The 23,946-nt window shown below is 46.1% G+C and overlaps 5 protein-coding genes across 20 annotated transcripts in view; 3 read left to right on the forward strand and 2 right to left on the reverse strand.

The window, feature by feature from the left end:
* The first annotated feature begins 192 nt into the window (after positions 1-192).
* On the forward strand, positions 193-2,976 carry LOC1276588 (nucleoside-triphosphatase THEP1). 2 transcript variants are annotated; one of them, XM_315951.5, is made up of 3 exons: positions 193-315; positions 2,167-2,227; positions 2,304-2,976. In XM_315951.5, exons 2-3 carry the CDS (start codon positions 2,197-2,199, stop codon positions 2,837-2,839), a joined length of 567 nt encoding a protein of 188 aa, XP_315951.5. In that variant the 5' UTR covers positions 193-315; positions 2,167-2,196; the 3' UTR covers positions 2,840-2,976. The 2 variants fall into 2 exon arrangements, with proteins under 2 accessions (XP_315951.5, XP_061498547.1); XM_061642563.1 differs by lacking the exon at positions 193-315 and adding an exon at positions 1,872-1,991.
* On the forward strand, positions 313-2,020 carry LOC1276587 (histone chaperone asf1). The gene has a single exon (XM_315950.5). The coding sequence runs from the start codon at positions 642-644 to the stop codon at positions 1,416-1,418; it is 777 nt and encodes a 258-aa protein (XP_315950.5). The 5' UTR covers positions 313-641; the 3' UTR covers positions 1,419-2,020.
* On the reverse strand, positions 2,881-5,151 carry LOC1276589 (DNA-directed RNA polymerase III subunit RPC5). Of its 2 annotated transcripts, XM_315952.4 has the most exons (4): positions 4,815-5,150; positions 4,607-4,735; positions 3,814-4,525; positions 2,881-3,732 (listed from the first exon to the last, which is right to left on the reverse strand). In XM_315952.4, exons 1-4 carry the CDS (start codon positions 4,845-4,847, stop codon positions 3,182-3,184), a joined length of 1,425 nt encoding a protein of 474 aa, XP_315952.4. In that variant the 5' UTR covers positions 4,848-5,150; the 3' UTR covers positions 2,881-3,181. The 2 variants fall into 2 exon arrangements, with proteins under 2 accessions (XP_315952.4, XP_061498546.1); XM_061642562.1 differs by having other exon boundaries at positions 2,881-4,525; positions 4,815-5,151.
* A 212-nt stretch (positions 5,152-5,363) lies between these two features.
* LOC1276590 (phosphatidylinositol N-acetylglucosaminyltransferase subunit C) lies at positions 5,364-6,414 on the forward strand. The gene has a single exon (XM_315953.4). The coding sequence runs from the start codon at positions 5,480-5,482 to the stop codon at positions 6,317-6,319; it is 840 nt and encodes a 279-aa protein (XP_315953.4). The 5' UTR covers positions 5,364-5,479; the 3' UTR covers positions 6,320-6,414.
* Positions 6,415-13,289: 6,875 nt separating this feature from the next.
* Positions 13,290-23,946, reverse strand: part of LOC1276592 (potassium voltage-gated channel protein Shab) — a 98,293-nt gene continuing 87,636 nt past the window's right edge. For 11 of the 14 annotated variants that reach the window (XM_061652689.1, XM_061652692.1, XM_061652690.1 and 8 more), the window contains 5 exons: positions 17,388-18,399; positions 15,818-16,017; positions 14,368-14,653; positions 14,095-14,276; positions 13,290-14,010 (listed from right to left, as the gene is read on the reverse strand). In XM_061652689.1, coding sequence (XP_061508673.1) covers positions 14,098-14,276; positions 14,368-14,653; positions 15,818-16,017; positions 17,388-18,399 — 1,677 coding nt within the window. In that variant the 3' untranslated portion in view covers positions 13,290-14,010; positions 14,095-14,097. Of the gene's footprint in view, positions 14,011-14,094; positions 14,277-14,367; positions 14,654-15,817; positions 16,018-17,387; positions 18,400-23,946 lie in introns of those variants that run through there. The other 3 variants (XM_061652691.1, XM_061652688.1, XM_061652693.1) reach the window with 3 other exon arrangements.

Genomic DNA, 23,946 nt, shown 5'->3' on the forward strand with positions numbered 1-23,946 from the left:
TGTTGTAGTTTTTCTCCCGATTTGCCGTAATTAATTCAATAAATCTATAAATAAACGAATTTCCTCAAATATCTCATAATATTTTAATTTTTTCCTCATTTTTCAGTTATTTCCAGCTGAATAGAAAGCGAAATGCCCCTTCTGACGTGCGAGAGCTGTCAAAATGGGTTTAGATGAAGTGCACCCCTCTTCTCTAATCACCTTGCTTTTAGGTAGAAAGCCGAATGAAGTAAGCAGAGCGGGAAAAGCGCTGAGCGCGTATGTTGATGTTTTGCACTTTTCTTTGTCGCAGTCGCGCGTGTATTTTACGGCAAGGTAAAAATCCCACTTTAATCACATCACGCGTTATCTTCCCGGTGCATACTTTACGGTAATCACGGGCAAACAGTTTGGTGACTCGATCGGTACCCGGCGGAAGCTGTGCAGCACAAGTGAAATCACACCACAGTGCACCTCCACGACGGGCATTGTTGTGTGTCCGTGTCCCTTCACGGCGTATTGCGCGTGTAGAGTGTGTGTGTGGATAATTCTAGAACACAGGTCCGGCAGCTCCCAGCGGTTCCCGGGACCCAGGGGCTTTGCGTTTCCTGTCGTGTGATCGTGTAAAGAGACCGAAAACTCCCCCAACCTCGGGCGGTACGATGGCAAAGGTGCACATCACGAACGTGGTGGTGCTGGACAATCCCAGCAGCTTCCTGAACCCGTTCCAGTTCGAGCTGACGTTCGAGTGCATCGAGGAGCTGAAGGAGGACCTGGAGTGGAAGATGATCTACGTCGGGTCGGCCGAATCGGAAGCGTTCGACCAGGTGCTGGACACGATCTACGTCGGCCCGGTGCCGGAGGGCCGCCACATCTTCGTCTTCCAGGCGGATCCGCCGAACGTGAGCCGCATCCCGGAGCAGGACGCGGTCGGCGTGACGGTGGTGCTGCTGACCTGCTCGTACCGCGGGCAGGAGTTTGTGCGCGTCGGCTACTTCATCAACAACGAGTACGCCGATCCGGAGCTGCGCGAAAACCCACCGCTGAAGCCGCTGTTCCACAAGATGACGCGCAACATACTGGCGTCGAAGCCGCGCGTCACCCGCTTCAAGATCAACTGGGACGACGCGCCGGCGAACGGGGGAGTGCCCGGTGGCCCATCAAACGGGCTGCTGATGGATGGGGAGGAGGAGGTGCAGCCGGACGAGATGGGAGACGGTGGACATACGAACGGTAGCGGCGGCGGCGACGATCAGCAGATGGTGGACGGCGGATCGGACAGTGGCTCACAGCAGCAGCACCCGCACCATCCGCATCATCTGCATCATCCGCCCGGCATGCTGGGGGCGGTGCACGATGACGACAACAGTATCGCGATGCCCGCGACGGAAATGCCGGAATTCAACGAAAACTCCAACTCGCTGGCGATGGAATGCTGAGCGATGGCCGCACAGGCGTTTGGGTGTGCGAAGGGACCGTGCCCTTGTTCCCACCTTCTCAAACAGACCTTGTCGTCGTCGTCGTCGTGGCGGTATCATCGACTTTAGGGCTAGAATATAGAGTTATTATGTATAGAGTTATTCAAAGCAACACAGAAAGAGAGCGGAGCGGCCTACTTTTGTCAACTGATGGCGTGCCGTTTGCGCCGACTTTCTTGTCTCGCGAGCGGCCTCCTGCCGTATGTTTGTGTGAGTTTTGCGTGCGTGCCGCGCCTGAAATTGTCAGCGATTGCTTCGATTTCGATTCAACTCATTTGTGTGTCTTTCTTTTCTTTGGACTCAAGTCTTGCTCGTACGAGCGCAGAAGCGTTTTGTTCGGAGATCAATCAACGTTCCCCCAGTTCAGCACCAAAAAATACCCCGTTCGGAGTTCATCGCGTTGAGCAGTGGGACGGTGGAGAAAAAAAAACTAAATTATGTAAATAAGTAAACAAACTCTTAATTGAAAAGCAACAAACAGAAAGTAGATAGAAGAACACTGTACGAGGAAACGTGGATCGCTTAGTAATAAAAGTAAGAACTTTCTTTTGTAAAATCTTAAAGTGAGCTACCGGCAGTGTGTCATCATCAGTCCGAAAAGGAGTCTTTTGATTTTCCATTTCTCGAACACTTTTTTATTATTTTCCCCTGCTAAAATGTCAGTTTAGTCACGAAAACTCTTCTTCGTTCGTTTTCCTCTTTTCTACAGATCGTTTCTTCTCCCAACATCACTTCGGCGATGACACTTATCCTAGTGACCGGTATGCCGGGTAGGTGTTCACCCTTCGTTTCCCTAGCAACGCCATCCGTCGCTTACCATTCCCCTTCTGTCCCACTTTCCGACAGGCGTTGGCAAAACGACCATAATGCGCAAAGTGAGCGACGAGCTGGCGAAGCGTAACGTTTCCATCGCCGGCTTCTACACGGAGGAGGTGCGCGATCCGCGTGCTGGCGATCGTACCGGGTTCGATGTGGTCACGTTCGGTGGGCAAAGAGCACCGCTGGCAAGGATTGCTTCCACCGGCACCAAGAATCCAGCAACCGTTGGCCGGTATTCCGTGTGCATTGAGCAGTTCGAACGGCTTGCCCTGCCGGCGCTGGATGAACGGCAGGACAAAGCGGTACTGCTGCTGGATGAGATCGGTCGGATGGAGCTCAAGTCGCGTGCGTTTGTCGAGCGGATGAACGCGATCGTGAAGGACGTCGGCACCGGCAGGCAACGGTTTGTGGCCACTGTACCCCTAAAATCGTCCGGCATTGAGCTGATTGAGCGGCTGAAACGCATCAACGGGTGTCAGATTTTCCACGTGAAACCTACGAACCGTGAGGAAATGTACGGCGAAGTACGGGATGCTGTCTTCCGTTTGATTGACTCCAAATGAGCATCGAGTAAACAAAAGGGACGAAAAAAAGGCCTTCACCGTTTCAGTTCGGGATTTCTGTATTTTTGTTGTCCACTATTTCCGCGCGTGGTGTAATTTTTCGTATAAATAAAAGGAAAGGGGGTATAGCAACATAATCAAACCCTGCCGGTCCTGTGTGTGTGTCTGTGACGTTCTTCCACAGAAAAAACGAACGAACCAAAACACAACTCCAATATGTCACACGCAAGAAAACGAGCAGAGAAACCGAAATCGCATTGGCCGCTATGCGCGCACTCACTTCTTACTTATTGTTAAAGCAATTCTATGCGTTCTATACAAAATATCTGCTGCCGTGGTAGGCTAACTGTCACGGGTCGAACGCTTCCGTACCCGTTTCGATGTGGGACCACCGCCAGTGCTGCCGCCGCCGCTGCCGCTGCTGCTGCCGGCGATGTTGCTTTTGCGCTCCATCTCGTTGAAGAACTCGGTGCGCGCCTTCCAGTAGGCGGCCTGCCGCTCGCAGATTTCCTGTTCTTCCACACACAGCGACGCCTCGTTCGAGGGCAGCAGCATGCTCCAGGTACGGTCGGCCGGGTTGAGCTTCGCGATCGAGCACAGTATCTCCCGTATCTCCTCGACCGGCAGCTGCGTGATCGTGACCAGCTGGGAGCGCTCGAGCCTATCACATTTCGTAAAGCGGTAGAGAATGTAGTCCCGCGCGTTGCGCATCTGCTCCGCGGTGACGCCGTTCGTGCCGGACACGCTGCCGTCCGGGTAGACGTACTCGGCCTGCGCGACCCAGTTGCCCCGGATTAGCCAGCCGACCTTCATCAGCACCCGGCGCACCTTCTCCGGCGGCAGCGTTCGATTTGGCAGCAGGTCGAATATTTGCTGGGAGGTGATCACTTTCGCTGGTAAGGGGGTGGGAGAATGGCGGGATGTTAGAAATGGGGGTTTGAATGAAACAAAAAAAGAGCACGTGTATTTCTTACCATCCGTGAGGAGCACCTTCAGCTGATCCTCCAGCGGCAGATGGCTGAGTTTGTGCATGCACACCACCTTGCTGGGCAGCAGCGAGTCGATGTTACGGTCCGTCTTCTCCTTGCTAATCAGCAGCTCCATGTACTCCGCCGGTCGCACGTTCAGTGCCGCATTGTCCGACGCGAGCCGGCCGCTTCCGCCCGCACCGGTGCCGCTGAACAGCTTCTGCTTTTCCAGCTCCGCCGTGGAGGAGGTTTTCTCGTGCCAGAACGTTTCGCACCACGGCTCCTCCGCCTCCATCTCGGACAGATAGTTGAAGGACTTTTCCCGCGCCTTGCGCATCCGCTCGTTTTCCGCAAACTTTACCGTCACCTGCGTCAGCTCCTCGTCGTCCGCCGCACCGTCCGCGTCCCGCTCCGCCTTCTGTTCGGCCTTGGTGCGCGTGTCCTGCTTGTCGAAGTAGGAAAACATCTGCCGCATCGCGACGATGCCCTTGAGCGGGGTCGCGTGCATCTCGCCGTCCTGCATCACGCACACCAGATACCGGCCGACGTCCTCGATCGGTTTCGCGCTCAGGAACGACTGCTTGTCCATCGTGCCGCTGCGGAACGTGAGCTTTTGCGTTTTGTCGCGCTGCTTCCCGTCCGCCGCCAGCGCGAACTGTTCGCCCTTGAAGGCGTCGTAGTGCCTGGACGCTGTGTCGAGCGCATAGTCTACCTTGATCTGGGTGGGGGCAAACGGGGGAAAGCATTCCATCAGTGTTCATCTATTTTGGTGCAACAAAAAAGGAGACCCCATCCTTACCTGTTGATTTATCGGTTTGACGCAACAATTCACCACCCGGCCATCGTCGAACGTGGCTGTGGCGGACTTCACCGGATACTGCAGTACGTACAGATTTTCCGCTAGCGCTTTGGACAGGTGCACGGGAATCTGTGATGGGCGAACAGAAGAAGAAAAGTAGATCTTAAAGGCTCGAACGTCGTCACAAACAGGGGCCTAACGTTCTCACCTCCTCCACGACGGGATCGTCCTCATCGTCCATTCTGTACTGTGCCACACTCTTCGCTATCTACACCACGAGGAGGAACGGACTGCACCGATGGGCTGCACCGATCGCTGGTGGTGTTTCCACAATCGAACCGAACCTGGTGCAGTACGCTACCTGTCCATGGTGCACTCGATAATCGCTCTATTTTACTACGATCGGGAACAGGGTAAATGGTCGCTTTCGGGGTCCGACGATTGGTGGTGATCGGCTGTAAAGAAATGTTGCCTCAGAGCGTTTGCATTCCACCTCCGGTAACAACACGTTGACGTTTTGCTCTGACAGCCTGCTTTGTCCTGACATCTTGGTCACGGTTGGTAGAGCGTGTTGTAGTGATCTTGGGAGAATTGTCCAGGTGGCGGCGTCTACGACCATGCATTCAGTTCTCCAAATTAGATCGCTTTCTGTTTGAATTGATAACTGATTGCACAATCTTTTATGTGGTTTATTTTAGGAATTAGCCTTTTAAAATAAGTGCATTTCGAGGTAGGATTGGATATCTGATTATGATTGTAAAAATAGCTTCAAATTTTATTTATTCATCTAACTCCGAAACTCATCTAATCTGCGCCGGGCTGTTGTCAAAAAAAGGTAAACAAACCATTTGCACGTAAACAAATCGCTCCCGGATGGAAGCTCCAACCACTAGCCGAAAACCGTGGAAGAAAAATCTGTACGAAAATGCCGACTACGAGGACAACTATACCGATCCGTCCTTCCTGAAGGATATGCAGACGAACCGGAACTTGAAAACATACGTCCCTGCTGAAGCGTTCCTCGGAGCCACCCGGCTCAGCCAGCAGATCTGCGTTGTGACGGCATTCCTGATTGTGTTCCACCACCTGTACATGGAACGGATCGGAGCGAAGCAGATCTTCTGCCAGTCGGCCATCGGCACAATCGTGGGCTACTTCATCTACGCCGGTCGCGACATACAGCTGGCTAAGTTTGTGGAAGATTCGAAAACTGCGTTCGCGGTGCTCGTGTTCGGCTTCATCTTCTCGCCGCTGCTGCACACGCTCACCAACAGCATCAGCACGGACACGATCTTTTCGATGACCTTCTTCGTGCTGGTGTTGCATCTGATTTTCTTCGATTACGGTGTATCGGCCGCCCTCGTGTCGAAGGCGATCTCGCTAAACGCAGCCATCTTCGGCTCGATCTGTCTCGCTTCCCGGCTGTCCTCGTCGCTGCACGCGTTCGTGCTGCTCGAGGTTGCGGCCGTGTTCTTTGCGCTGGGACCGTTTCTGGTGCGCAAGCTGTACAGCGTGCAGCTGCTAGTTGCGTCCATAGCCGTTTGCTGCTTCTTTCTGTACACCATCTCGCACATCGTGCTGTACACCTACATTAGCACGCTGGCGTTCGTTAATCTGTTCTGTCCGTGGCTGTTCGTGCGGCTGCAAAAGTACAAAAACAACATCAACGGTCCGTGGGACGAGGCGATAGTTGCAGAAGAGTGCACATCCTAGCCGGTAGACCCAGTAACAGTAAGCTTCGTGTAACGCTAGTGCTAGTCATTTGTGTAGGTTAATAATAAACCAATTACAGTTTAATACATACTGAATCAATTTGTTTCACTTTATTCGTTGCTGTTTTGGGGACTTGCTTCATTAACGCTTTTATTAAGCTTTCCCCGCAGAGGTGTCCTCTTCCGGCCGTTGCTCATTTTTGAACGCAAAGTTACCTCGCTCGAACTGTTCAAAGCTTTGCCGGCAAGAGGCTTCATCTATGGCTCGCTCACCGTACGCCTCTACTATTTCGCGATGCGCTTCAGCGACGCTTTTCTTCATGTTAAATAGTAAAAGCAGCACTTCGTGCAAGTATCGCGCGTCGGGTACGAATTTGTCCATGTTAAAACACGCGCCATCAATAGCAACAAACGCGAAACGGAACGTCGAGGAAGTGGAAAGATGATGTTTGTTTACATCGGGTGACCAGATTGCACCATGGCTGGCTTGACGGTTTCAATTCGAAAGGGCGTTTGATTAGGGTCCGTTGAGACGGCACGCATCTTGCTTAACATTTGCTGTCAAATTGCGTTTTGCTACATATCCGATGCGTCTCAACGACTCGAATCGGTAGCGTAAGTCCGGTATTAGTTTCCGCATTCGGTTCCAGTGTCTATCAATCTACAGCCCATGCAGGAATGAGTATCAATTCCGATCACGGATAAAATGAATCGCAAAAACAAATACCTGGTGGCGCCATCTGTTGTTGGGATATGGAAGCTTAGGTGAAGATTTCATCAGCACTATGGAAAGGGCCGTTGGAGGTGTTCGAACATTGGAGTTTTCTTGTATTTTTACTTATTTTGGAGTATTTTTCTTAATTCCTACTGGACCTGTGTATAACAATGAAGTGATACCCCAAGTACCACAGAACCACTAACGACTGATGTATTCTAAAAATAGCAAAAGAAAGCTGGTGGCGCCATCTGTTGGTGGGCAAGTGGAGCATTTTCCTCGCTTTGAGGGCTTTCTCCTTCCCCCTGAACTGTCATGTGGTTTCGCATTGAAGTCATGCATCGCTAGAACTAGAACGGCGTTTGTTTAAATACTAAACTCCAATGTAAAAGATTTATAAGGAAGCAAGTGAGATTTGAATATTGGTCGATGATGTTGATGACCATGTATCTGACCACACGACCATTCATATAGATTTTGCTCGGAAAGTTAGAAGGCTATATAGGTCATGATTAGATGAAGTTTGTCGAAACACTTTCCAAGAAAAGGACAGCAATATAATGATGAGTTGTAATACGCCATCTATTGAGCAAACCAGTGAAGCTATGGAACTTTCGTTTTTTTCTATGGACATTTGATTTTCCGGTCGTTACTGTTATATTTTCGTTTTCTTTCGAAGAACGCTAAAGAAACGTAAACGCGTTACTTCCTTTAAAACGATGTTGTTTGGAAAGTCCTTGTTTATTAATCTTTACTTTAAACGATTTGCTACCACTTTGTTATCACGACCTTTCTCAAGCGCGCGCCATATCTCTTTTCTTCTCCCGATCGGCACTCACGGATCGTGCTGAGCGGGCGTTCGCTGACCTCCCGATAGATCGCACACACACTTCGATCTACGCCCGATGAGTGTCCTCGGTGGCGATCTACGGGACCATCAGGTTGGCCTATAACAGTTACAGCTTAATCTGTGGCGCTTGGAGGAGCTTTTGGTTTTTTTTTCTATGGACATTTTATTTTCCATTCGTTCCAGCTTAATCTGTGGCGCTTGGGACATAGCGACATCCAGGATTTATTTTTTTAAATTGTATTTTAACTCAATTTACTTACCTTTAGTCATAGTATTTGTCCAACTTCCCTTCTTTCCGCACATGTGAAGCTGAATTTTATTAATGAAACTGCGTATAATTTGTTGTATTGAACAGCACTTACCGTACATGTGACATCCCCCCCTATCACGTGTTTTGTGTTGTATGTGGAATGCGGCGAAGATCATATGTAAAGAGATGAATTTCTCTTTTACCGCAGCATCAGAAAGAAACGAGCCCAACAAGCTTGTTTGTTTTACAGTAAATAATAAATTTTTATTATGGCCTCAAATGTAGATCCCAAATCTCATATGCGTATAGTTTTATATGCCGAAAAAATAAAACGAAACCGTACAACTAAGTAACGCCTTTTCCCATGCCTCTCTCTCTCTCTCTCTTTCCCTCGTTTTAGCTTAACCTAAACCCAAAAACAAAACAACGAAACAAAGATTTACAATTTTACATACATAACATCACGTGCTTTAACTGTCACCTTAAAATTGACTAGAGACAGGACTAGAAAAATTACTTCTTCACCGTATTGTGGCGCGCTTGGTTGGTGCGGAGAAAACGCGGAGAAAGATAACTGAAATAGGTAAACTAAAGTTAATAATGCACAGTACACCACCACACACCACCACTATTCATTTCGTGTTCCGTGTTGAAAGTTACTAGCAGCGCAAACCGCAATAAACGGCGTGTTCGCAAACACGTATCCGCATGATTCTAGCTGGGTAAACTGTGTGAGGCAGAGAAAGAAACGACATTGTACGATAGTAGGGAGAAGTGGTCGTTGCTGTACCTAGTTTTGCCTAGCTGTGTGTGTATGTATGTGTTTTCGTGACAGGAGTAACATTACAGAAACTGAGCCTTTTTGCTTTAGAAACGCGAGAGTGTAGGTAATGGGTAATGGCCGCCGTACTGCTGTTTCGCGCTTCGACCGCGGGGATGATCGTACTGGGTGCATGATCCTAACATTCTAGTCGTAACGAATAGAGACTTAGCATTGTACACGGGTTTGTTTTTTTTTTCTTACAGATTAACGTTCTCTATGTATATATATCTATACGTATGTATAAGAGTATAATTTAATGTAACATTTTTATTATTTATCTATTTCGCTAACACTGCGTCGTCTTCCGCTTGTTTCTGCTTGTTTTGTTTGTTTGCATTCTGCAACGCTAACGCAACGGCAACGCTAACGCGCCTACTACGTTTGCTCTTGTCTTCGGGCTGTCGTCATGTTGTTGTGTGTTTTGATTTGTTTTAGTTTCACCGCATTGTCGCTGACTACTTTCGCGTCTTGTTTTATGCTGTTTGTATTTGTTTTCTTTTGGTTTTGTTTTTGTTTTTTTTTGTTTTACTTTCTTGTTTCCTTCCGATTCAACCATTATGCGATTGCTGTGTATTTGTGCTACGAATGTGGTTCCTTTATATCATATTATGGTTTCTTTTGCGTTTTGTTTTGTGAGTGTATTGTGATTTCCGTTTTTTTCTTCTTTCTTCTTCTCGCCGGTTTCCTCTTTTGTCGTTTCGGTAATTGTATATATGTATATATATCTATATAATGTAATGTCTTCATATAGAAAATATTTAAAAAGCACGTTTCAATGTTTTTTGTTTTCTTCAATAATTCAATGTTAACGTATTACGTCCACTTTACTTATCCTCTTAAACTTCTTTTCTTTTTTGTTTTGTAACATCTCTCACACATTCTCGCTCAATCTATCTTCTTTCTCTCTCTCTCTCTCTTTTTCTATTTCTTTCTTTCTTGATTTGTTTCTCTCTCCTTGCTATCTCTTGCTCTCTTTCGCTCGCTTAATTCCTCTCTTGTTAAATATCATTTGCTAGTTTGTATTTTATATTCCTCGAGTTATTGTACACTCTCTCTCTCACACACACACACACACGCATACTCATACACAATTCCTTTCTCTTCTTTCTCGCTCACGTTTTTTTTCCATTCTTTTCGTTTCCTTTTCGTTCGGCATACTATGTGCACCGTTGCTTATATTATGTTACTTGTTTGCTTTATATATAATCCATCCTCTCCTTTCGTTTCATCATAGTTTCATCCAGCGTCTTGTTTAAACTTTAAAGGTTTACTTCTTTGTTTGTGTGTGTGTGAGTATGTAGTTGTTCTTTTTGTGTTGTTTTATTTAAATCACAGATATAAGCCATTCCCTTATTTATAATAATTACGTTTTGTGTATTTTTCTGTGTTATTTTTTTTGCTTTTTGCGGCTCGATAGTGTATAGAGTGCCAGCTATGCAACTTGAAACTAAGCTTTCCACCCATGCCGTCTATTCCCTACCTCGAACACGTGCTCCGAAGACTATTTCCCCCTCTCGGTTAGTGTGTCAGTACCTCCGTTTTATCATATAGATGGCGCTAAACCGTACCTGGGGTGTCATGGTAATCGATGTATTCGATGTTTGAGTGCTAGGATTAGTAGCGGACAGGAGGCTTTCAATCGATCAACGTAACGCTTAGCGCCATCTATTGATCGTACCATGCACTAACAACCGCACACGAGCAGCTGAAGCAGTCCTACACTACCGTTTCACGTTTCCCTTCCTTGCATTCTTTCCTTGTGCTTTCTGGTAGCCTTTGCCCATTCCTTAGCCTTCTTCGGGTGTGCAACATTCCTTTGTGTGTGAAAATGTGTATGTATGTGTATGTTTGATTGTAGTTTTTTTTTACTTTTGCCTCATCTATCCACTTTCGATGTGATTTTGCTCAGCTTAAGTTTATGCAATTTGCTTGTTTTGCTTGTATTCTTTAATGGACTGTTATAATGCTAATGTAGGCAAGCAGCAATGCAGCACGTGTTGTGTTATCGTTTTGGAGCGTTAGTAAGAACGTGTTTTGGATGCAACTGTTATTAGCACAAATGTATACTCCTCTCTCCTCTCTCTTTTTCTTTCTCTCTCACTGTTACTTTGCGCGTTCTCTCTGTCTCTCTCTCTCTCTCTGTCTCTTTTTATCTCTATAATTGTCTGTTACGAATATCTTCTCTCTTCGTTTGTTTGTTTGTTTGTTTATCATATTAGTATTCCCGATGTAGGTGTTTGATTTAGGTTTAGCTTTGGCGTTGGCTGTTGCAAAACGCACACAGCACAGCAACGTTTACGGTGTTAAGAACATTAAATGTATGTAAAATAGCGACGCACTGCTGACCTGTTTACGCGGCCGGTTCCGCCGGATCAAATCGCGCACAAACGGCGAAATCCTAACGATGCGTTGTATTTTTAGGCAAAAAGCACAGTACACTACTACTAGCGTGGCACACCCTAATGCAGCAGCAATAGTTTTGCCTTCGCCTCCCTAAGCACCAGCATCTTCATTAGCGGACACATAGAGGAAGGAACGGGTAGGGTGAGTAAGTACGGATTTATGTTAATTCCGTCGTGCATCCAGACGGATGTGTTTGTGCTTACATTTTGCCTTAAGTTTTGTTTTTTTTTTGTTTCTTCTTCCTTTTCGGTGAATGCTATGAAAATATGGATGTATAGTTAGTGACAAGATTGTATTGCTTTCGGTACGGTAAGCTATATTTGGTAGAGAATTATTTATCGACGTTTCCTGTAGACATTGTGGTAGCCACAAGTGTGTATTCTGGGTTGGATTGTGTTAGAGTTACATAGAAAAAACACAGCCGCATCAGGGATTCGAACCCGGCCAGGGGAAGGATAGCGATGCGGCTGGGTGTGAGTGTATGTATGGCTTGTACGCACGTACAACAAATCGAAGTGGGGTAAGTGTGTTCCTTAGAACCCGCGAGAGAGAGAGAGAGAGCGATTGTGTGTGTGTGCCAGTATTTTACAGTTATTTGCGACCTGGCCTGGCGGATAAGGATTAGGCTTCAGTTTTCCCGTCAAACAAGAAGTCACTTGATTGTCTATGTAATCGAAAATATTGTTCGCCTTGAGGGGTTTTTGGTAGTATTAGTAGTAGTAGTATTAGTAGCAGCAGTAGTAGTAATAATAGTAGTATACGATGGTTGAAGAGGTGGTGTGTTAGCCTAAATTGTCGTCAGTGCCGAGAATTCGATTGTTTGTAGTTCACTCGTACGTTAGGAACGCGTGCGCCTCCCAGAATATAGCGCCGGAATAGCTTGCTTGCTTGAAAAGTTACAAAAAAATCCGCCGGAGCACTATAGCTTAGCGGGTGCCACTCAGGAGAACAAACAAACACGCTTTGCTCCTTGCTTGGGAACTCAAAACTGTATATATGCACAATGACTGTAAGAGCTTAACTTCTTCTTTGGTATATAAAAAAACGGAACCTCAAAAAACGGAACGATTGGGCCAACACAGGCCAACACGGGGTTAGAAAATATTCTCTCCCGACCCCGCACAAAGATGCACAAGCGCTCCGGGGCAAGGAGCGAGAAGTAGGAAACGCTCTGGATGGAACCGGTCGATCACTCGTGATTTTTGGTATTTGGTTGCTTTGTGTTGTAGATTGTATCAAGTTCACAGTGTCCTGTAATTGTAGTGTTTCATGCGGCGGTACTGGTGGTGGTGAGTGCGAATGAGTCCACTCAGAGTGAGTTACCATCTGTGTGTGTGTGTGTGTGTGTGTGTGTGTGTTTGTGTATATTGCGCATGGCTTTGCGGCGGGAAGCAGTTGTGACCTCTGACCTCTGCTATGCCAGAGCAGTGGCTCCAAAGGTCACACGGAACTCGGCTGCTTAGCGTCAACTTCAATGCTCTGTGTTTGAGTTTTTGTTTTTTGTGTTGGTTTTGCATTTGCAGGCATAAAAGTAAGCCGCCCTTTACGCTGTGCACAACACGGGCGTGGCCCTTCGTACCCAGCAGTTCGATTCAATTCCACACCGTATTATTTCTAGTGCTATTAAAAGCTGGTTTGAGTGGTTTGTTGTTTTAAATCACTAAAAAGAGAACCTTTTAAACATTCAGTGCATTGGTTACAGTGTAGGTAACGTTACGTTGTTCTCTTTCTATCTCTTTCTCTCTCTCTCTCTCTCTCTGTCTCCTTATCTTCTTTTTGTTATGCTGTTATCCGCTATATACTGTTTCGTAATGAGTTTTGCAGCTTCTTTTTTGTATTGGTTTCTGTTCTACGATGCAAGTGAATGTGATGGTAATGGTGTAATTGTGTACTATGTACAAGCGGTAAGGTATTTTTTTTCTTCTGTTCACCCCATCTTAATCTTTGGTTTTTCGTACAGCTCCAGTGTTTTGTCACAGGTGTTACGCTACTAAGATTGCGCTACTGATCCACAGCTAAAAGGTAACACTACTACACGTACAGAAGTTACAAGCTACAAGTTTTGTTTTGTCCCCGGCGGCTCCGAACAGCGTGGCTGGAAAGGTTGCCTTTCCTTTCCAGCAGCTCCATCATTTGCATGCCGCGTCCCCACACACGTTACGAGCAACGCGCTACTACGGGCACTATGCTTTGTTTAGTCTACTAGAGATACGCCAAACACTACTAGAAAACGCGGATGGAGGGCAGTATTTGCTTTTCTGTGTTTTTGTTGTTGTTGTTGTTGTTTCATTTGTGGTTTGCCGAGGCAACGACCGAGGCAGCCGGCGTCTTCTGAACTCTCGGCAAGCCATCCTTTAACGCATTGTTCACATCACTCTTGAGCGCTTTGCGCACTAGAGTACTGTTTTGGTTCCTTTTTGGCGTGGTTTCGCCATTCTGGAGAGGTTAACCGTCGTCGCTTTCCTAATCTGATCCGATGCGCTCTTGGAGTCACTTGGAGTTGGCAGAGGAGTTGCTGGATCCCTCTCTCCCAGACTTCGCTCAGCTCAGATGTTCAAAGATATCGATTCATCCTCCAGAGATTGCTCACACGATACGATAACGAGTCGTTAGTCGTTAAGTCTGCTGAGTGCATCAGAAGACGGCTTTTCCTGCAAATAAAGAAAAAAACGATCTTTCCAGACCCGGAACTCTCTCCGAACAGGTGCCTTGCGCGGTGGTACTGTCCAAAATACCTGCTACGAAGATGACGCACCGTAGCCACTGCTGCCGCCGTGATTTTCCACCGAGTTGCCCCTGCTGGTAGTGGTTTTGCTTTCGTCGCTCGACGTCAGGCTGCTGCCGGCGAACGATGCCTTATCCTTATTACTATTGCTGTTGCTAGCGGCAAGATATGTTGAGAATGCTGTTTCCGACTCTGTGGCAAAAGAGAGAGAGAGAGAGAGAGCGCAGGATTTGCTTTTCAAAATTCATCTGTCTTACTTTCAAGAGGCGTGTGGGTACGCTACCTGTGCTACTTTCTCGGGTCCCAGTGTCCAACCGTCGGTCACCGGTGAGATGATCGACGTACGTACCGATGCCGACGCCGCGCGTCAGCTGCGGTTTGGTCTGGCGCGTCACCTCCTCCTGGGAGTAGCGGGGCAGGGAGAACTTGCTGGCCGCGAGCGGTTTGGCCGTGGCCCCCAGCGAGGCCGGCGTCGAACGTTGGTGGGTGAGCCGGTGCCGCTGTACGAGCGGCGTGATCGAGGTCGCGATCATTGTGCTTCCGGAGTAATCAGTATTTGAGTCGCTCCCCTGGTGAAACCGCGAAGATGCGAGGCGATTAATCGAGATTTATAGGCAGATGGGAAGGAGAGGTGAACAGGCACGGTAGGAGTTTGCTACGAGATGGACCGGACACGGTACAGCACTCATTATTCGGCACGCGGCAAAACTGTGTGTGCCGATGAGCAGTGGTCCGCGAGCTATGCTAACCTAAAAACTAAACACGAAACACAGAGCTAAACAGAGCTAGCTAATGAAACAAAACGAACACAGCAACAACTATGGGGAGTGGGGGAATAACGGGGGAAGGGATTACACATTAACATCAAGCAGGAAACAAATCGAAACGACACAAAAAAGAGATTAAGATGGTGTGAATCGTTCTGGGGGAGGGAGAAGTAATGGAATATTTCTCTCAAGTCTTCATAGTAAGCGGTAGACGAAGTGGGGGCAAAAAACGCAATTTTACAGCAGTTTGAAATAAAGTACAAAATATAACCATACATATTTACAAAATTCATTTATAATACAAAAGAGCAGGGCAGCTTTGAGACGCAAAGGGAAATGACCTTTTTATTTTAAAATATCAAAAATTAGTCAAGTGCTGCACTCAAAAAAGAAAACAGCTGAGACATTTTAAGGAAGAGCTTGTCCTGTAGCATTACTAGAACAGTTTAGCAAAAAAGAACAATATTCTCGCTATTTTATTAACAAAGAAACACTTGATAAAATGTTGGGATTTAACGAGAGAAAGCAGAGAGAGAGAGATATATACGAGAAACAGATAGAAAAAGAGCGAGATATACAGAAAAAGAAGGAGAGATAGAGAGAGAGCAAGCGGAGCAATTGGAATGGTTTGGAGGTCATATATACTAAAGGTATCCCAGTAGTTAGACTAATACACTAATAGTGAACAGGCAAACAACCAAAACCAAAACAAAACAAACGAAAACATGTGAACTATCAAGTAAAGTAAACAAAACAAAAACAAAGCCCAGCAAACGTGCTGGGCAGTGTAGTGTAGCAGCAGCAGCAGCGGCGGCAACGGCGGCTGGTTTTGGATACCAGAAATGGAACCAACAGTGAACAAAAACGAAACAAAAAACCAAACAACCGAAGAAGAAAGTTCATTCAAAACAAGTAGAGAGAGAGAGCAAGAGAGTGAGTGAGAGAGAGTTCAAAATGCAAATTTACCATGTTGGCACCATTGTCCGAGACCCCCGAGCCGGACATATTGTCTGCCAGGAGCCGTTCACTCTCCGGATCGGACAACAGACGCGACGCTTCGGATTTGTTTTTAAGGATCGATTTCGATCTTCGATGTGTTTCTAATTGAGGTGACGTTTCTAGCGAATCTATGGATATGGAGGACAATTTAGTATCAGCACCTGCATCTGAGTGGCCAAAAGAATGGGGATGGGGAGGAGAAGGACGTTACGGATGCAGGATGGGCTCGAGATAGGGTAGGTTTTTGGGAGCGGGAGGGTTTATGAGTCGGAAGTTTGCGATTGGAGAGTGAGAGAGAGAGAGAGAAAGAGGAAAAGGAGAGACGATTTGGCATGCAAATGAGGAGATATCATTAGCATCATGGACTCCTGCTGGAGTTCTGGGGCACTGAAAAAGCTTTCGAGCCATTCCGTTACATTCCATGGATGAATGAGTGGATTAGTCGTTATTTCAATGTGTTGCTGAATGTATGTTTTTGGGGGTTTCTTGTTGTTAATTGTATTCTGGTCATGAGATGTTAACATAGTTGAGCTACTGTTTGCTCAAATTTGTTTATGTTTATGCTTGGGTTTGAACAGAAAAAAACGAAAACAACAGGAAAAAAAGGAAGATAGCCATATAAGTATTACGTATCCTGGCAAAGTATAAAGTACGAGATGGAGGTAACGAAGCAAAGAGGTAAAACAGTAAAATAACAACATCGTAAAACTGTTTTCTATGCAGTGTAGCTCTGTTGGGAGCAGGATGTTTCCGCCCTTCATCATTTTTAGGAACAAAATAACAAACGTAAACTAACACTGACCGCACAAAGCTGTATTCAAATACGTTTAGCATATTTTGATTTTGTTATTGATTTGGTATTTGGCTAAACCATTGAAGCATCAAACAGTAACAACGTAGATAACGAACGAACAATTATAGTGATCTCCTTTCAACAGGAGTACAATTTCAAGATGAATCTAATTGTAACCTGTTTGCCTATCGAACTTGTCGCACCAGGTATAACACTAGACATCAAGTAACTTTCTTTCTTACTTTTTTATCGTTAAACTCCAATTGTTCAAGCAAATGATAAGAATAATGAACAGATAAACCGAACAGGAGGACATAAAACATGTAAGAGTTAAGAGTAACATCGACTTTGTATTGTGTGTTTTAGGGGTAGTATTGGTGAAGCGGCTGTGAAGTGTGTAGTGAGGTTCAGAGGTTCTCAAATGAGTCTAGAGTAACGAAGGAGTAACCAAATTTTGGGAAATTGGCTAACGATACTTTATTGCATTTTCCCTTTTTTTTATTCCCCACTGAACCAAATAGATTAGAGAGTTTCATGTGTGTGTGTTTGTGTATGTAAGCATGTAGTTATATTAAGTTATAAATGTGTGTGTGAGTATTAAGAGATTAATCAGTGTAAGTTTGAAGTGTATGATTTGGAAAAGGGCGCAAACAAACAGTGTGGTAGGCGCCAAACGGCATTTAAAAGAAAGAAAGAAAAAAAGAAAAAAAACGTTTCACCCACTCCCACGTGACTCCCACCTACCTTTCGGGGTCGAGTTCGGAATGCCGAACAGATGCTGATTGATCAGCTTGGTGGCCGAGGCGAGACTTTTGGCCGGCATGAAGGAAGAACGGCGCGTTTTTTTGCTCCCGGCGGTGGTGGTGCTGCTGGTGGTTGCCGCCGCCCCAGTTGCTGCCGCGTCCTCCAGGCTTTCGATCGACGATTTCAGATTTTCGAAGCGCGTCTTGGGTCGGGCTACGGACAGAGCCGAGGAGGTCGTCGCAGCCGCCAACACCGTCGAGCCGGAGCTTTGCTGGAAGCGGGTCTTGCGATGCTTCGGCACGGGCGTCTCGTTCAGGCTGACGTGGCTGCCCCGATCGGCCGCATCGAACGGGCTGCCCTGGAACTGCCGGTACTCGTCGTCCATCGGGCTGGCGCCCAGGCTGCGCAGCGCCGTATCACCGGAAGCACTTTTCTTCACCTGCGATCGTGGCACGCCAACGCCCATCGCCACCATCGGCCGTTGCTGTAGCATGAGAAGCTGGTGGTGGTGCTGCTGCTGTTGCTGTTGCTGCTTCTGCTGCGAGTCTTTCTCTAGCGGGTTTATGTACAAATTGTTCGTATCTAACGTATCTAAATCGAATGGCATATCTACAATGTCCGACGTGAGGTCGGCCTGCGACAGGAATGGATGCGTTTGACAGCTAGCGTACGTGTCGGAACTGTCGACGCTAGCCAGATCACCGTTGTTGCTGTTGCTGTTGATGAAGGTACCACCACCGCCGCCACCGGTAGCGCCCGCAGCGGCCCCGCCACCACTGGACCCATTGCTGATCGCCCCATTAGCCCCGTTGGTGGGCGCCGGGTGCTTGATCGGGGTGTCCATGTACGGGTACGGGTAGGAGATCGTGCTCGGCCCGAACTGGTTCGCCGTTGCGATGCAGTTGTTGTTCATGCTGTTCCGCAGCATGCGCATCTCCATGCAGACCGTCGTGTGGAAGTCGGACGTTGGCAGTGGCATCAGCCCCTCGGCATCGATAAACTCTTTGTACTCCTAAGGGCGCGTTTTCCGTACCGCAGGTTGGTCCGGCAGAGAAGAAAGAGCAAAATTATTGTACTCAGTAGCGTGAAGATAAAGACACAAACGGATGAAGATATCATGGTATTATAACCATCGCCAAACCAACTCATCATGATACCTTCATCCGTAAGATGCAAGAAGAATTTAAAGCACAACACACACATGGAAAAAACACAAACACACACAAATAGAGGCAGTGTTTTTTTTTCTCTCTCTTATGATGAAGTTCCATTTCCGCGTCCAAAACGTTTGTGAACGGCAAAGTTCAAACAAAATGGCAAACAAAATGACAAAAAAAACACTGTCAAACAAATGACCGGATTGTAAATGTGACGGTCCTTTTTCAATTTTAACTACAATTTGATTAAAGAAGTCGGGGTCTGGTGGAAACGGTTCAGAAAAAGAAAACTAGTAGTAGCTCTCACAAAGACGCACACGAAAACGCACACACACACACACGCTAACACAGTTGAAGGCACCAGATTAGCCAATTCATTGGTTTTGTTTAGGGTTTTTGTTTTATTTGTTTTTAAAGTTGGATTGTGTGAAGGTGAATGTGTTTTAGGACGATTATGTTTCGGGCGGAGAAGTAAGTATACAAAACAATAACAGGAAGCTACATAGTAAATTGGAAAATATTTACAAAATTTCGATGTTATTTTTTGCAATCTTGTGGAAATTCCTAAACAAGCCGTTGGAAAGGTAATAAAAATGAGGTTCTGAAATGCGTGTCTTGCGTGTATTTAGGCGTTTCAAAGGTTCGCTCGTTGAAACGCCTAAATCCATGCAATGTGCATTACAGAGACACTATATTTTGCCTTTATTATTAGCATGTTGGTATAATTTCACAAAATGTGCTAAAACTAACAGAGTTTTCAAAGGTTCAATTCAAAGGAATTGGGTTAAACGTTTTTATAATTTAAGATAAAGTTTGATACATATTTACATGAGTGTTCATACTGTTTTATTTATCAATCCCAGCGGTATACAGAGAAACAGATCAATAACAACATTATTGTTGTAAATAACGCACAGCCAAGGGTGAAAAACAATCCAAACTAGTCACACAAGAACAAGGAATTCTGCACCAAGCAAAACTTAGAATCGAACGGGAAGGAGAAAATCGTAAACTCTACGGTTCGTTTCTTATCCTTTCTTTTTCCTCGCTACAGAATGTGTTGAAAAACGGTCTGGAATGGAGCGAAATATGATGCACGGGATCTTAGCATATTACCATATTTTGTCGATAAATCTTGCGTTTGTCTAAAACTGTACGATTTCCCAATTTGCAACATCCGCGTTGGAGACGGCAGACGGCGGCGTCGGAGCAAAACAAAAAAAAAAGCTAAACAAAACACTAAAAAGGTTGGTTCAATATTTGTCTGCCGTTAACAAATGAATGAAACATAAGATGGAATGATTTTTGTGAATGGCCTCTTTGCGGTGGTTTGCTTTATCGTGTTTGTATTCTGGAATGAGTTAAACGAGTCAACCATTCCTCCGATTTCCCGGTTTGGTTCGAATTCTACACTCCAGTCTTATGGTATGAGACGTGCGAGAACAGGCTAGTGGCCCAAAAAATCGCCGCTAGAAGTGTTCCGAACTCCAATCGCCGAAGCGAATAACAAGTCCATCCTGGCGCGTAGAATGGGCGCAAAGGATTTGTCAAGCGACCGCACTCTCCCCCTAACGATCACTCCCAAGACGACTGTTTGGCCGTATTGTATCCGAAGGGCAATAAATATCCTCCCCTATTTCACCCTGCGAACGAACGAAAGAGGAGCGAACGGAATGGAATTGGAAAAAGCTGGTAAAGCAATCTCTTTGCCCGAATCATCCTTGGCGGCGCCTGCTGACGTCACCCATCCAAGCTATTCGACGCTTCTTCTACCTTCTACGCCAAAGAGTTTGGGTGGCCGATGGGAGTGGGCGTTTTTGTTTGTTTTCTACCGCAACACTGACACCCTGGTCCTGTGGGACCATCTTATCCTTGCGGTTAAAGAAGAGCGTGGAAGCGTAGTGAAGCTTTCGATACACGGAGCAGCTCCCCAGTCCCCGGCAGAGGCTGACTTTGTGGGTGAAGTTTTGTCAACAATCAGTTATTTATGGATAATATTTACTATCGCCCAGCATTCGTCTCCGCCTTTGCATTGTCCTAGGCAGCTTTTCGTGAGTGTGGTTACGTGAACTCATCATCGTGGAAGCGTGTGCTGTACTTGTGTGAGTGATGCTGGCAATTGATGACTTGCCGCCATGTCCAAGGCGTACATCCAAAACATCTCCTCCTTTCCCGCACACACACACACATCGGGCGAACCGAACGGACTCTAAGATGAGCTTGCAGTAAATAAATCGAGTCCTCTGCTTCCTTCTAAATGCATTCCATCTTGATACGGTATACATGCTTCTCTTTTTTGGGAGCAAATCTTTCATCCCACCCCGCCACCTCCTCAGAACCGCACAATTGAGCAAACCCTTCGTAAATCATTGCAGGAAGCTTGACGTTGTTATTGTGATCGTTGTTTTTACTTTCGTTTGCACATCCGAGGAACTACTACTACTCCGCTCATGGTAGTTGGGAATTTCAGTCTGCTGTTTGTGTTTGGTGTTATTGGATAGGCTGGCTATGGGGGGAATGAATTTTTCGAGCCCCAATGGTGGCCACTAAATTTATTGGTCATCTGTCATGAAGCGCACCGTGTGTTGTTGAGTTGTTTTTATTTCGCCCTTACTGTTGGCCTCTTGTTGACAAGGATTTATTGGAGGAGATTTGTAGGTGCAGCTGAGCAAACTATGCCTAGTTCATAGGTCGGAAAAATGCTGGGAGAAGGAGTAGTACATCTTGATTAAGAAACATTGCCGAGTTTGCTAGAATGTACTAAAAAACACACGAAATGTAGAGTACTGAAGGTATGTGTGAGGTTGTAGTAGATAAACTACTTAGTAGACTTCTCCAAGAAGAACGACTGAAGTAAATAGGAGTGTTTTCAATTCAATGGTTTTAGATAGATCAACTGCTAGAAAACAACACTGTGGCATCGTTTCGGTACTGCTTAAGTTGTACTGTTATTCAACAAAAAACATATATATATATATATATATGATATCTGTATAACAGATGATATTGTTATACTGATTAAATTTGACTTAATTCAGGGAGTTCCGAACACTAAAAAGGGATAGTGTAAAGGGTTGTCTACTAAAAGTAGGGGAGTAGTAATTCTTCATTGCCCCAAAAGAAATAGATGCTACATTTGCCAAGTAACTTCAACGCTATAAAAACACCAACCCAAACCTAGATAAAAGAAAGACACTGAGAAAGATGGGCACAAATTACATGTGCCAAACATTCCCCAGATGCCCTTTGCTCCGTGTGTATCGCGTTTAGACCTAAAGAGAAGGTGAGATAGAGAGAGAAAAAGCGCACACCACACAGACATTGCACGAAACACACACACACAAACACACAAACACACAAACGATACACAAACGAGAGTAGCCCCAGAGCAGGAGAGGGGGCGGTGTGTGCGTCAGACGGTAGGTGAAGAAAAAATCGCACAGAAAAAATGGCAGCTGCAGAAGCCGGTGGAAGTGTGGTTAGGACACGTTGCTAGTTGCTGTTCCTTGTGCGCCACTGTTTCGGCCGGATCGTAACGGACCGTAGCGGGTATTGATAGTAACGCACGCTCTCTCTATATGCCTTTCGCTTCCAACCATTCGAACCAATTGAACGTGTTAGTTTTGCGAAAGCCACTTCAAGAAATTAGTTACGACAGCAACGAAACACACCAACAAAACAACCCGTTACGGGAGTGTTTGGAGTGAGTTTGTCGTTTGAGATTTTGAGAAAAAAGGAACAACACAACGCGAACGCAACATTGTGTTAGTGGAAGCGGTCTAGCAGTAGTAGTATTAGTAGTAGTAGTAGTAGTAGTAGCAGGACAGAACAAGGAATCTCCACGGGTAGCTTCACACACCGAAGAGAACTCACCTGCGGTTGGGATGCGCGTGTGTAAGTTTCTTGTACTTTCTCAGCGATCGCAGCGCCAATCAAGCATGCCGCGCTGTATATGTGTGTATGTGTTGTATGTGTGTATGTATTTTGCATCGTAACTTTGGGCGCGTTACGCGTTACGCTTGGCGCGTCGTCATCGAGAGCATTCTCCACCATTGCGCTGGCTACTTAACGCTACACTACTGACGGTCAACCATCACAAAGTCAGTTTTCAGCGATCCATGTTTGTATTTACAGGAGAGGTAAAAGAGAGAGAAAGAGAAAGAAAGAGAGACGACGACAACGACAGGCGAGAGAGAATTTGCTGATCACTCGAGCGCTGTGCTTTTTTAGTAACTGATATGCGTTTTCGTGTTCCTGTGTCGGCTTCCATTTTCTGTCCTTCTTGTGCGCCATTCGTGCTCGTGGATCGAAGTGTTCAAGCCGGATTGAAACGTCGACAAGCCTCCTTGGCTCTACAGCTCTATTTCCGCCTCCTTGCCACCGGTGGTGCGGCCGTGCACGCCGGTACGGGAGGAGCTGCCCCCGAGGCTGTGCAGCAAATGTCATACGCTTTTCGAGCGCAGCGGAATACACTCGGTGTGGCATTGCTGCGGGCTCTGGAAATTGGTAGTGGTAGTAGTAAGGTGGTTCGATCGGCTCAGTTCAGTGTAGTGTGGCAGCAGATCGTCGTAGTGTAGGCACGGTGCGTTTTGTGGCTGATAGTGGGGCGAGTTGTGCGGTGCACAGTTACAATCACAATCATAATACTGGGAACCCGCGGCGTGTAGTCATTGTGTGGTGTTTTGGATGGGTGATATGGTGGGGTTGACATTTTGCCAGTGAACAGAGCGCATGTATGTGCGGGTGTGTGTGTGTGTGGGAGAGTTGTGCGATGGTAGTGTAAAGGAAATGGTTTGAATTTGTTTTAAATAGTGTAAAAAGAAAAGGTAAGAAAAAAAAACAAAATACATTGCACTTTTACGTAATGAACAGCAAACAGATGCATGGAAAATGAATCAATGAAAGAAAATAACTTTTTTTTGTTGAAATAACACAATAAAGCAATAAAAGCAGGTGACAGAAAAAATAGTAAGTAAAAGAACAAATCAAGCAGGTTTATGTTTGATGTGTTTGTTTGTATGTGTATATGAAAGTGGTGGCACAAAAACAGGAGCACGGGAAAAGCTCGCTTGCAGGTTGCAGTTAGTCACCGAAAGCAAAGCGATTGCCAGAAAACCTCAATCAATGGATAGTGTAAAGCTCGATCTTAAGGTACAGGCGCATTCTAGTCTTGCATTAAAGATATTGTGACGTCCAGTGGATGTATTTTTACACAGAAAATTTTATCGAAATAGACCCCAATCCAAATCAGAATAGAATGTGTAGGTGATGTAAGAGGACATAAGCTTCCCCCTATGAACAAAAGCTCAAAGTATCACAGTCTAAGTAAAGTCACTTCATAATGGGGTTCCCTATCGAAGAACCAACTTCCGGAGGCGTCCAAAAACGCGCGTGGTAATGAC

Source organism: Anopheles gambiae, chromosome 2, assembly GCF_943734735.2.
Source record: "Anopheles gambiae chromosome 2, idAnoGambNW_F1_1, whole genome shotgun sequence".
NCBI classification, from domain to species: Eukaryota; Metazoa; Arthropoda; class Insecta; order Diptera; family Culicidae; genus Anopheles; species Anopheles gambiae.